The sequence below is a fragment of the Ornithorhynchus anatinus genome, chromosome 5, assembly GCF_004115215.2.
Source record: "Ornithorhynchus anatinus isolate Pmale09 chromosome 5, mOrnAna1.pri.v4, whole genome shotgun sequence".
Lineage (NCBI taxonomy): Eukaryota > Metazoa > Chordata > Mammalia > Monotremata > Ornithorhynchidae > Ornithorhynchus > Ornithorhynchus anatinus.
Genome location: NC_041732.1, coordinates 50,853,011 through 50,866,405, shown reverse-complemented (window position 1 = coordinate 50,866,405; position 13,395 = coordinate 50,853,011). Strand labels below are relative to the sequence as shown.

Below are 13,395 nucleotides of genomic sequence, written 5' to 3'. Positions count from 1 at the left end.
CAACGATCACACGGCCTTACAGTCTAAAGTGGAAGACAGGTATTAAGATGAATAAATAAGTAACTTATAAAATACAATTTCAAGATATGTACATAAGTGGTGTGGGGATGAAGGTGAGGTGATTATCAAATAATAATAATAATTATTATTATTATGGTATCTGTTAAGTGCTTACTATGTGCCGAGTTCTAAGAGCTGGAGTAGATACAAGGTAATCAGGTCGTCCCACGTGGGGCTCACAGTCTTAATCCCCTTTTTACAGATGAGGTAACTGAGGCACAGAGAAGTTAAATGGCTTGCCCCAGGTCATACAGCAGACAAGTGGCAAAGCCGGGATTGGAACCCACATCCTCTGACTCCCAAGGCTGTGCTCTTTCCACTGAGCCACAATGCCCAAAGGTCACAGATCCAAGTGATCCTCATGCCACCATGACAAAAGGGATAATTATCCAAGTCTACCTCATGGAACGCAGAACAAACATAAGAGGCACACACCTGGGAAGTGGGGAAAGCTGATGGAAACCAATCCAAGATATTCTTCACATTCCTGAAGGGTGAATATAGAGGCCCTACACATGGCACCACTGAAAAGATGGCCCTAACCTCCCAGACAAGGAAGATATCTTAAAGCACACTTTAGCAATCTGAACATACCACTCACAATTAGCAGTAGTCAGTCAGTCAGTCAGTCAATCGTATTTATTGAGCACTTACTGTGTTAAAAATCTCACAAAGATTTAACTTCGAAAGAATGAGTTCCACAAAAACTTAGAAACAAACAAGGAAGTGCTTACTAAGTTGGTTTTAGGCCCTGGGAATGTGCCAAAAGTCTGAAGGCCCAACTCTTTCTAGAGCAAATGGTACCTCAAAGTCATCAACAATTTTGTTTATGACATTTGTTAAGTGTTTGCTATGTGACAGGTACTGTACTAAGCACCGGGGTAGATAAGAGCTAATCAGGTTGGATACAGTGCACATCCCACATGAGCTCGCAGTCGTAATCCCCATTTTACATGTGAAATGACATAATTGGGGCACAGGGAAGTGAGTTGACCAAAATCACACAGCAAATAAGCAGCACAGCCTAGTGGAAAAAGCATGGGCCTGGGAGTCAGAAGACCTTCAACTCCCAAACCAGTGCTCTTTCTACTAGGCTATGCTGCCTGAATTTGACCTTGCTTTCTATTAACTGAAACAGGATAACAATAAATATTTTCCAATTAAATGCAAGCAACCCTGAAATGGCTACTGACCCAAGAAGGTATATCTCTGGTATACTCTGCACAGTTTGAAAAGTATCTCATGTCAGTTATCAACTACCAATCAATCTATTTTTAAAATACTGTTCACAAGGTTTAGATAATGTTATATCTGAAAAAATGCGGTACGAGACTGATGTGTGCAACTTTATTACATACCTATGCTTTGATGAATAGCAGCAAAATTTGTGTATACAAACCCTAATATGTGTTAGATTAGGTAATGACTTACCCTGTATTCTTATATCTGCAATACTACATCTCTTATCACAGACACAAACATTGAATGCATTCAACTCTGCAGTGATCTTCAAATCAAACACATCTTCCTGGGATGTGCTTCCAGTAACTGTAAAATATAAATGGCAACAATCAGAAGATAATGAAGAGGATATAACATGCAAAGCAACTTCAGAGCATCTAAAACTCAATTCCTTGCAATAAGTCTTTGTTACATTAAAATTTGGTAGCATTTGAATACTACTGTAGGCGAAGCAATGAATATTTTCGAAAATACACAATGAAAGACAGAGTCCCTCCATGAGGATCTTACAGTCAAATGGGATGCCATTTTGGTAGGTTATTTGAACAGTCAGTCAGTCTTGCCTCACAGGAAATAAAAGCCCATTAAAATGAAGAATAAGGCCCAGTATATTAGAAATTGAAGATGTGCACCCGCTACTTAAAGGGAAACAACTTCTAATTCTAACAGAACTAATCACAGGAGTAGAATTAGATTCTGGGAGGCCACTGTTGACAACTTGGGTGCTCTCACATGAAGCTATATTTTAGATTCATTCAGTCATATTTATTGAGCACTTACTGTATATATTACAGTACTTAAGCGCTTACTACGTGCCAAACACTGTCTCAGTGCTGGAGTAGATATAAGTTAATCAGGTTGGACATAGTCCCTGTCCCATATGGGTCTCATAGCCTTAGGAGGAAAGGATAAAATTTAATCCCCACTTAACAGATGACATAACTGAAGCATAGAGAAGCTAAGCTATTTGCCCAAAGTCACACACGGCAGACCCGTGACAGAGATGGGATTAGAACCCAGGTCCTCTAACTTCCAGGTTCATGCTCCTTCCACTAGGCCATGCTGCTTCTCATATTGCTCTTCAACTAGCAGCTGAAAGATGAAGAGAAGAGCCAAGTCACTAACAGTTTAGGTAGTTGAAACTGGAGTTACCTCTTGGCCCATCTTTCAGACTGTGTTTCTGAATTTAGCCCTGAAATGACTCAAAGCAGGAGGGAAAGAACTAACTTTAACCTCTCCCAGGGGAGAGGACCAAAATAAAGTCACGACAGGAATTCTCCCAAACATGAGGAGAAGAAACTCTTCACAGCTCTATGCCAAGAAAGCCCAAAAATGACTTAAAATGAAAGGAAATACGACAAGCTCAGAGTACAGGTACTAGCCTCTCCCCTGAGATAAAGGCTTAGCAGGACTGATTCCAGACTGGAAGCAGAGACCGCACACTGAAAAGCAAAGTAATACCATACAGGTACCTATCAATGTCACTTTAAAAGGTGAGTGGTGAAACTAGGAGTTTGTGGGGAAAACTTTCACTAATTCCTCAGCCACGTCAACACCAAATGACACTACGTGGAGCAGCATAAAACACCTTCTGTCATGTTTCAATTCATTAAATTGGTCTATACAGAACCAGCATTGAAAATAATAGCACAGAGCAGCGTGGCTCAGTGGAAAGAGCACAGGCTGGGGAGTCAGAGGTCATGGGTTCAAATTCAAGCTCCCTAGCTTGTCAGCTGTGTGACTTAGGGCAAGTCACTTAATTTCTCTGTGCCTCAGTTCCCTCCACTGTAAAATGGGCATTAAGACTGTGAGCCCCACATGGGACAATCTGATCACCTTGTATCCTCCCCAGTGCTTAGAACAGTGCTTTGCACACAGTAAGTGCTTAACAAATGCCATCAGTATTATTATAAAAATTGGATTTTGTTCACATTTGGGTAAAAAAAAATGGCAGTATTATCAGGCTGACTTGTAGTGCAGTGCAGTCATTTCTACTAAAAATAATAATAATTGTGGTATTTGAGTGCTTGCTATGTGCCAGGCACTGTACTAAGTGCTGGGTTGTATAAGCAAATCAGGTTAGGCAGAGTTCCTGTCTCACATGGGGCTAACAGTCTTAATCCCCATTTTGAGGATGAGGCATCTGAGGCACAAAAAAATGAAGTGACTTGCCCAGAGTCATACAGCAGACATAGCAGACACAGCAGTGGAGTCAGGATAAGAACCTAGACTGTGAGCTCATTGTGGGCAAGCGTGTTTCTGTTTTTTGTTACACTGTACTTTCCTAAGCACTTAGTACAGTGCTTTGCACACAGTAAGTGTTCAATAAATCTGACTGAATGAACCTAGGACCTTCTGACTCCCAGGCCCATGTTCTATCCACGATACCACACTGGTTCTCAAGTCAATCAGGCCTGGCCCAGTCCATGTCCCACATGGGACTCACAGTCTTCATCCCCATTTTACATATGAGGGAATTTAGGCACAGAGAAGTGAACTGACTTGCCCACGGTCACACAGTAGACAAGTGGAGGAACAAGGATTAGAAACCAGGTCCTTCTGATTCCCAGGCTTATACTCTATATTTTAGGCCACAATGCTTCTTATAATAATAGTATCTGTTAAGGATTTACTATGTGCCAAGCACTGTACTAAGCTCTGGGGTAGACAGAAGATCATCAGGCCCCGCATGGTGTTCATAGCTGAAGTATAAGGGGGAACAAGTATTGAATCTCCACTTTACAGATAAGGGAAGTGAGACACAGAGGACTTGCTCAAGATCACACTGCAGGTATGCGGCAGAGCCAAGATTAGAACCCGAGTCCTCTGACTCCCAGGCTGGTGCTCTTTCCGTTAGGCCATACTGCTTCTCTGTAGGCCAAGGTGTTTCTCTCAACTCCAACATAAGAGTTGATTTCCTGAAAATCACCTTATTAAAAGAAATTGTGTTGTGTTAGGGGAAAGAAGGCTCAAACAATTAAAACGGTACAGGACGGGAGGATGGTAGCTTCTACTAGGACTGCCACCTCTATTGTGTGTTTAAACACTCTGAAATGGGCTTTGGTGTCAGAAACACTGTCATTTCCTAAGCATTTTAAAGGGAACTTGTAACTTGTATCTGTTCCCGACTTGTTCATCCCAAGCGCTTAGTACAGTGCTCTGCACATAGTAAGCGCTCAATAAATACTATTGAATGAATGAATGAATGAATGAACTTCTTAAAGTTCACTGTTTCAATCCGTCAATCAATAGCATTTTTGAGCAATGTGTGCAGAGCACTGTACTAAGCCCTTAGGGGAGTAATAATGATAATAATAATTATGGTATTTACTTGCTATATGCCAAGAACTGTACTAAGAGCTGGGGTAGAAACAAGGTAATCAGATTGGATACAGTCCCTGACCCACATGGGACTCAAAATCTTAATCCCCATTTTATAGATGAGGGAACTGAGGCAGAGAGGAGTTAAGTGACTTGCCCAAGATCACACAGCAGACAAGTGGTGGAGCTGGAACTAGAACCCAGGTCCTCATGACTCCCAGACCTTTCATTCATTCATTCATTCATTCAGTAGTATTTATTGAGCGCTTACTATGTGCAGAGCACTGTACTAAGCGCTTGGGATGAACAAGTCGGCAACAGATAGAGACAGTCCCTGCCGTCTGACGGGCTTACAGTCTAATCGGGGGAGACGGACAGACAAGAACAATGGCAATAAATAGAGTCAAGGGGAAGAGCATCTCGTAAAAACAATGGCAACTCAATAGAATCAAGGTGATGTACAATTCATTAACAAAATAAATAGGGTAACGAAAATATATACAGTTGAGCGGACGAGTACAGTGCTGTGGGGATGGGAAGGGAGAGGTGGAGGAGCAGAGGGAAAAGGGGAAAAAGAGGGTTAAAGAGGTAAAGGGGGGATGGCAGAGGGAGTAGAGGGAGAAGAGGAGCTCAGTCTGGGAACGCCTCTTGGAGGAGGTGAGTTTTAAGTAGGGTTTTGAAGAGGGAAAGAGAATCAGTTTGGCGGAGGTGAGGAGGGAGGGCGTTCCGGGACCGCGGGAGGACGTGTCCCGGGGGTCGACAGCGGGATAGGCGAGACCGAGGGACGGTAAGGAGGTGGGCGGCAGAGGAGCGGAGCGCGCGGGGTGGGCGGTAGAAAGAGAGAAGGGAGGAGAGGTAGGAAGGGGCAAGGTGACGGAGAGCCTCGAAGCCTAGAGTGAGGAGTTTTTGTTTGGAGCGGAGGTTGATAGGCAACCACTGGAGTTGTTTAAGAAGGGGAGTGACATGCCCAGATCGTTTCTGCAGGAAGATGAGCCGGGCAGCGGAGTGAAGAATAGACTGGAGCGGGGCGAGAGAGGAGGAAAGGAGGTCAGAGAGAAGGCTGACACAGTAGTCTAGCCGGGATATAACGAGAGCCCGTAACAGTAAGGTAGCCGTTTGGGTGGAGAGGAAAGGGCGTGGTCTATCCACTTGGCCATGCTGCTTCTCAGCAACTTTCAGACAAGTCAAGAGCCCTAATCTCACTAGTCAAAAAAAGCAACACAACTTCCCCACACTCTGCAAAAAAATTTCAGTTTTAATTTAATTAATCTACAGTACTGAGTCCATCTCCCAACTATCCTGATGTCTCCCTCTTCCAAGTGAATACTGGATGCCATCTGAATTGGTGAAACTCCTAGAAGCAATCTGCTAAATTTCCTTGCTGCTATCTACTTAATGCAGATGGTATATTGAATTATTATGTAAACCTCTATTTCCCTTATCTTTGCCATCCTTGTGACTCAGAATAAAACAAGTTGTAAAGTTTATCAAATATGAATTTACTGTTTACTTGGCATTGGGAGAGGTGCCAAAGTCAAAGCAAGACAGATTGTAACGACAGCCATTTCCTTTCAAAAGAAGTCATATTAAAGGAACTCCACACAAATTTTCCTCTACAATTCAGAAGATTTAATAGGGGTTAAAAGGAATTCACTGTGAGAAAATTATTAATACTTTATACCTAATTCTTGCTCAAAAACTGAGGTCTGAGGAGGTATTTACTGAACACTTACTGTGTGTAGAGCACTATTCTAAATGTTCTATGTGTGTAACAGAATAGAGACCTGTAAAAATGGATCAGCATAAGTCTTCTACAAATGAATCATATAATCATTAATAGGAAAATAAGTCAAGAAGCACTACTGCTCAATTTTATCTTAGGCAGAACTATTTCACCCAAGGCTCCAACTGTTTACTGCTTGTACCATTAGAAGAATGATAATTCCACAATCACAATGCATAAAGTGGCAGTGAAACGCTGAATGAACAGGTACAATCCAAGAAAAAAATAATCATTTGTTAAACCAAGTGTCAGATTTTCTTCCCACTGATGTCAATGCCATAGCGCATGGTGGTCTGAAGCTGACACAAGTCAAGGTGGGGAATGAGGAGTTGGAAGAGTTGATTAGACTGTAAGCCCGTCAAACGGCAGGGACTGTCTCTATCTGTTGCCGACTTGTTCATCCCAAGCGCTTAGTACAGTGCTCTGCACATAGTAAGCGCTCAATAAATACTACTGAATGAATGAATGAAAAGAGTAGAAATGTAAGCTCAGAGAAGGGGTAGCTTTATGCTACTTGCGGATGTCATTTGCCAGCACCACTACAGTCAAAGGGCCGCACAATTTCTCCAATTCCTAATATATACAAAGCTGTACCCAAGCCTTGTTACTTTATAACCAAGAATATCACTGAGTGTACAGTTGTTATTCTATAGCTCATAGTTTCAATTTCTACCATTATTTTTAAGCACACATGGCTTTTGTGCCCCTTTTTCTCTTTTACAATTTTAAAGACAGAATCAGAAACTAAGCAATTTATACTCCATGACTGTATTCTAATTCAAGAAATAGTGAAATGATTTGGTTTTAAGGTTAGTGATGATGATGATGATGGTAACTGCTAAGCCCTTACTATGTGCCAAGCACTGTTCTAAGCGCTGGGGTAGATACAAGGTAACCAGGCTGTCCTATGCGGGGCTCACAGTCTTAATCCATATTTTACAGGGGAGCAAACTTAAGTATAGAGACGTTAAGTGACCTGTCTGAAGTCACATAGCTGACAAGTGGTGGAGGCAGGATTAGAACTCACAACCTCTGACTGCCAAGCCTGTGCTCTTTCCACTAAGCCATGCTGCTTTCTAGTGTTTCGCTTCAGATATAAAGCAGCACTCCACTAAATAATTCCCCAATAGTCTAAAAGAGGACTGTTTTTCCCAAAGCATCTCCCCGCGGAAAATAATTCTGCACATTAGAACTCTACTCCTGACTTTAATAATGGCTTACTACAGACTCCCAAAGATGTCCTGCAATCATGTTAGTACCACGTATTAAGATCGCTTTTAAATAGACAGCCTGGACTATGCAATTTTCACTTTATCAATTTTGATTATTCATCTTTCCAAAATTATGATGGCATGAATTTTTAAGACAACTCCCGCGGTTCGGGACAGAAGCTTAAATTCCCAGAGGGTGATTTCCAGAATAATACCAGTTTTGAGAGATGTGCTTTTAGGTTCCTCGGCTGCCGGCTTTAGTTCTGATCCTTGCTCAAGAGAGGACAGGCCTGGGGAAGGAACACCGGATGACATGAAGTCCATGATGGACAGCAAAGCTTCCAAGTGAAGCACTAGGTCCAAAGACGAAAATGACACCTGAGACAAACAAAAATACAAAGGACTGTTTTAGAAACTGAAGAAATGAAAATTGTTAATGCTTAACCAGAAAAATAACTAAGTGTGACCTAGAAGAAAGGGCCTGGGCCTGGAAGGCAGAGGACCTAGGGTCTAATTCTGGCTCCGCCATTTGCCTAATGTGCCATCTTGAGCATTCATTAACCCTCGCTGCTACCTCAGAAACACTAAATAGTGTTTCTGTGAGTGCCTCAAAAATAGGTATATGATATGTTATGTCATATTTTTACAGTCAGTATAGAGATAGAAATTTTGCTCTTCAATAAGAAAATCTATTTGCCTCTCTCAAGAATTTTGATGTCCATAAAGTTTAATTCTGTAAGAAAAAATTTTTGTGTGCAGGTTTTTTGAAATGCCTGTGGCCTAGTGGAAAGCGCATGGGCCTGGGATTAATTACCCCAAATAATTATCTTGTAATTACCCAGTGGCTTAGTACAGTGCTTGGCAAACAGTAAGCACATAAATAACAGGATCATTAATTATTACTATTAATAGCTCAAGTAGTTCATCACAATTTAGTGGAAACCCTTTCTTCTCTAGTACATGCTTATATATACACATACATTTATCACTTTCATTCATTTTCCAAAATGACTCTTGAGAAGCTATCCATACGTGTGAGTGTGTGAACCACACCCCCTGCCGTGTTGTTTTGCAGAGATCCTTGTTGCAATAATAGGTTTCTCCTACTGGGCAGAGCATGGACTGGGAATGAGAAGGACCTGAGTTCTAATCCTGACTCCACTACTTGCTTGCTTTATGACCCTGGGCAAGGCACTTAACTTCTCTGGGCCTCAACTACCTCATTTGTAAAATGGGGATTAAGACTGCGAATCCCATGTAGGACATGGGCTGTGTCCAACCTGATTAGCTTGTATCTTCCCCAGTATTTAGTACCATGTCTGGAACACCGTAAGCACTAAAATACAATTTAAAAAATACAGGGGCTTTCTCTGTTTTCAAGCCTACTTCTTGATATCTCAATCTGTGCAAAGCCTTGATTTGAGAAAAGCAGCGCCTCCCCCATCGACCTCTTGCCCATGTCTTGCTTTTGGCCTGGAACACCTTCCCTCTTCATATCCAACAGACAATGATTCTCCCCACCTTCAAAGCTTTATTGAAGGCACATTTCCTCCAAGAGGCCTTCCCTAAGCCCTCCTTTCCGCTTCTCCAACTCCTTTATGCATCACCTTAACTTGCTCCCTTTATTCACCCCCTTATTCCAGCCCCACAGCATTTTTGTACACAATTATAATTGCATCAGTGTCTGTCTCCTCCTCTAGACTGTAAGCTTCTTGTGGGCAGGAAATGTGTTGGTTATAGTACTATATTGTACTCTCCCAAGTGCTTACTAAAGGCTCTGCACACAGTAATAACTCAGTAAATACAACTGACTGACTGAAACCCTCCAGGCTGGTCTCTCTTTTGTGAAAGTCTGCAGACAGTCCATTGATAATCAATCAGTGGTATCTCCTGAGCACTTACAGTGTGCAGAGCCCTGTACTAAGCACTCAGAAAAGTAAAATAGAATTATCAGACATGATTCCTGCTCTCCAAGAGCTCACACTCCTACATGGCATCGACACAATTCTTCATTATATCTAAGTCCTTTACTGTGTCTTTCCGGCTTATGTATGCCCCATCTTTCAGTTCACCACAAAGACGTTTCTTGGGCTTCAGAACGTTATGCATTCTCCTCTCATGTCCCGCCAGCAGCAGTATAATACCGTGAACACTGCCCGAAGCTGGCAAGCTGTAAGGGGGATACTGTGGAAGAATAATCAGGAGGGGTCTTAGTGGCATTTAACCCAACTAGTGCACGAGGCCTGAACGAACTCACCACGTATCTCCTGGTGCCAACCCGAGAACCGTGGGCCCCTTGGTTGAAATTCCTGGGAGGAGGAAGGCCTCTGATAAAGAATAACTGCATCCCTACACCAGGTGCAGAACGGCCCAACTCCAGGGATGTCTTCCTTATCTCATAGGACTACCGATTGATCTGACTTATATGGCTCTCCCCCACTTCAAAGCCTTATTGAAGGCACATCTCTTCCAAAAAGCCTTCCCTGACTAACCCCTCCTCTCCTCTTCTATTCCCTTCTGCATCACTCTGACTTGCTACCTTCATTCATCCTCCCTCCCATCCCCACAGCACGTGTCTATATCTGTAATTTATTTATTCATGTATTTATTTATGTATATTAATGCCCGCCTCCCCCTTTAAACTGTGATCTCGTTGTGAGCAGGGAATATATCTGTTATAGTTTACTCTCCCAAGTGCTTAGTACAGTACTTTGCATACAGTAAGCGTTCAATAAATACAATTGAATGAATGAATGAATGAATGAATGAATGAATGAATGGAGCAAGGACAGATACAAAGTCTGGGCTGTGGGGAAGCGCCATAGTTGGTCGGGAGGGAGGATGCACCCATAGCCGCTCTCCCTCTACTGTTGTGCAGGAAACTAGTACAGCTTACATAAATGTGCCACTTTCCGCTTGTTATGGAGATGCTTTGGCTATGACTTGACACCGTCGGGGGTCTGTAGTGCTCCCTGCAGTTACACCGTGCGGCTGTGGCGGTGTGTCCCTGCACTGACTGGGGTGTGAGTATGCTTCCTTACTAAAGTTGTTTCAACCTAGCATTCTTGAGCATCTTGTGTTATCGGTATCTTTACGAACCCTATCATGTGCATTACACCTGGTATCAGGGTGAACCGGATATTGTGCAGTTATGCAAGGTGACTTTGTTCTTTGGGCCACATGAGGGTCAGGAACTATGTCTGACCTGATTATCTTTTATCTACTCTAGCATTTAGTACAGTGCCTGGACTAGAGAAAGCACTTGAATTCTACAATTTTTAATTATTCACTGTAACTTCAAGCACTGCAGCCCAGACTAGGATGAAACAGAACAGTAACTAACACATATCACTGTTCATTCCAGTGGTTGAAAGAAAGAGTCAGGCTGGGCACTAATATCTCTGATAACCAACCACAAGATAAAGGCAGCCCATGATGGATCTTGGTGAATTTCTCAAAACCCATGAATTTGTTCAACGAATTTCCAGAGCACTGGACTACTCAAAATCATAACCAACGGTGTACTACCCAAATTGCAATATAGCCTCAAGACCTACAGCAGCATAAAAGGCATATGAGCAATATCAAGGATCTTATCCTATGTCCACTGACCTTAAAAAGGCATTTGACATATACGCTGGCAGGATGTGTAAACTTTTTATAACTTTTGCAACAAAAGCCAACTAGTCAAAATTATGAAATTACTGTGCAGACATTAGTTAGGACTTTAGAAAAAGTTAAATAGCTATGTATGCTTAAATGGACAGAGGTCAATTTCTATAATGAATTTTAAATGAATGATAGCTGAGAAGCAGCATGGCTTAGTTGAAAGGGCACAGACTTGGGAGTCAGAGGTCGTGAGTTCTAATCCCAGCTCCACCACTTGTCAGCTGCGTGACTTTGGGCAAGTCACTTAACTTCTCTGGGCCTCAGTTACCTCATCTGTAAAATGGGGATTAAGACTGTTAGCCCCACGTGGGACAACCTGATAACTGTTTATCTACCCCAGCACTTAGAACAGTGCTTGGCATATAGTAAGCACTTAACAAAAACCATCATTATTATTATTTCAGCCCAAAATCAAAAAACTTACCTGATTAGATTATCCAAAAATCTGATTAAAGACCATGATCTCTAGACTTGTAAAATTTAAGTCAATTTCAAATCCATGTATAATTTCAAATGTCTTAAGGAATTTCAAGACAAGACCATCTAACTAGCACAAAGTGAAACACAAAAGGCATGCCTACAGATTAGGACTAATATGGCAAATGGAACAAAAATGTTTTTCTTTGAAGTGAATTTTGCACTTTTACTTACTTAATGCCATTATAAACTATGGTCTAATTGCATTATCACTTTCATTCTGGATATTTTAACACTAATGATTTTTGTGTGAGAGGCTACTGAAGAACTATATTTTTTAGTTTTTAAAATAATAAACTTTATGAAATACTTACCTTCAGAACCTGTTTGGTATTGTTATGAATCGTGCTGAAGTCTGGGCCATCACTGTCTGCCTGAAAATTGAATAACAAATTAAATGAACAAATCTAGGAAAAAAAATATTCATACAATAACTCTAGCTTCTCTGCTCAATTGTCCCTGTTAACCATTACTTGAAATCAACAGAAATGATGAAAATTGGTCTCACCCACTCATTTTAAAAGATACCACTATCATACCAAAAAAGAAGTAAATGTATATCAGCATCTAAGCCATGAAAATTTTGTTGGCAAGTAGAAAGCTGAGTCCTCTTCCACTTTCAGCACAAGAAGAAGCTTTTAAATTATCAATCTTTGAGTGAAAACTAAGCCCAAATTTACATAATACCTCCTGAGATGGAGTATATAAAGTGCCATCCAAATCAAACATCAACATTTATTGAGTGCCACTTTTTTAAGGTAAGTGCTTACTAAGTGTCAGCGATTGTACTAAGTCCTGGGATAAGTACAAGTTAATCAGGCTGGACACAATTCATGATCCACATGGGGCTTTACAGATGAGTTAACTGAGGCGCACAGGAATTAAATGACTTGCCCAAAGGCAGGAAGCAGACAAGGAGTGGAACCGGGATTAGAACCCAGGTCCTGACTCCCATTGCCTGTGTTTCTTCCAGTAGGTCACACTGCTTCTTATTCTTGTTTGTAGGGCACTGTACTAGGAACATGGGAGAGTACAAGAGAATTAGCATTCCTGACCCCTGCCCTCAGAGAATTTACAGTCTAGTGTCATACACAAGACAAATAAATACAGGATGAAGTAACTGAAGATAGAATTATATGCACAACTGCTACATGGTGGAGGAAGAATTGAAGTGCCTGGGTGGTGCATAAGTGCTGCAATGGCAACTGAAAGATGAAAAGGGGAAAAATTAGAAATTCATCAGGGAATGCTTCCTAGAGGAGTCATGATTTGCACTTTGAAGGAGGGAGCAATGGTCTATCAGATATGAAGGGGGAAGGAGGTTTAAGCAAGAGAGAAGACAGAAACACAAGGACAAGAGTAGAAGGGATGAGAGCCAAGCACCATAAGGAAGGTTAGCTTAAGGGGAACCAAGAGTATGAGCTGCCCTGTTGTGGAAGAAGATAATATATAATCAGGAGGGAGAGAGCTGATTGATGCCTTAAAGCCAATAATCAAGAGTTCCTGCAGAGAAGATGTCTATCGACTCTCTTATATTGTCCTCTCCCAAGTCTTTAGTAAAGTGCTCTGCACAGAGTAAGCACCCAAATATGATTGATCGATTGATGCGGAATGGAACGTGAAGTGGGGGAG

The 13,395-nt window shown here is 41.7% G+C and overlaps 1 protein-coding gene across 4 annotated transcripts in view; it reads right to left on the bottom strand.

The window, feature by feature from the left end:
• Window positions 1–13,395, bottom strand: part of VPS13C (vacuolar protein sorting 13 homolog C) — a 176,898-nt gene that overhangs the window by 82,203 nt on the left and 81,300 nt on the right. For all 4 annotated transcript variants that reach the window (XM_029065834.1, XM_029065835.1, XM_029065837.2 and 1 more), the window contains 3 exons: window positions 12,078–12,137; window positions 7,833–7,995; window positions 1,492–1,608 (listed from right to left, as the gene is read on the bottom strand). In XM_029065834.1, the coding sequence (XP_028921667.1) occupies window positions 1,492–1,608; window positions 7,833–7,995; window positions 12,078–12,137 (340 nt within the window). The remainder of the gene's footprint in view (window positions 1–1,491; window positions 1,609–7,832; window positions 7,996–12,077; window positions 12,138–13,395) is intronic.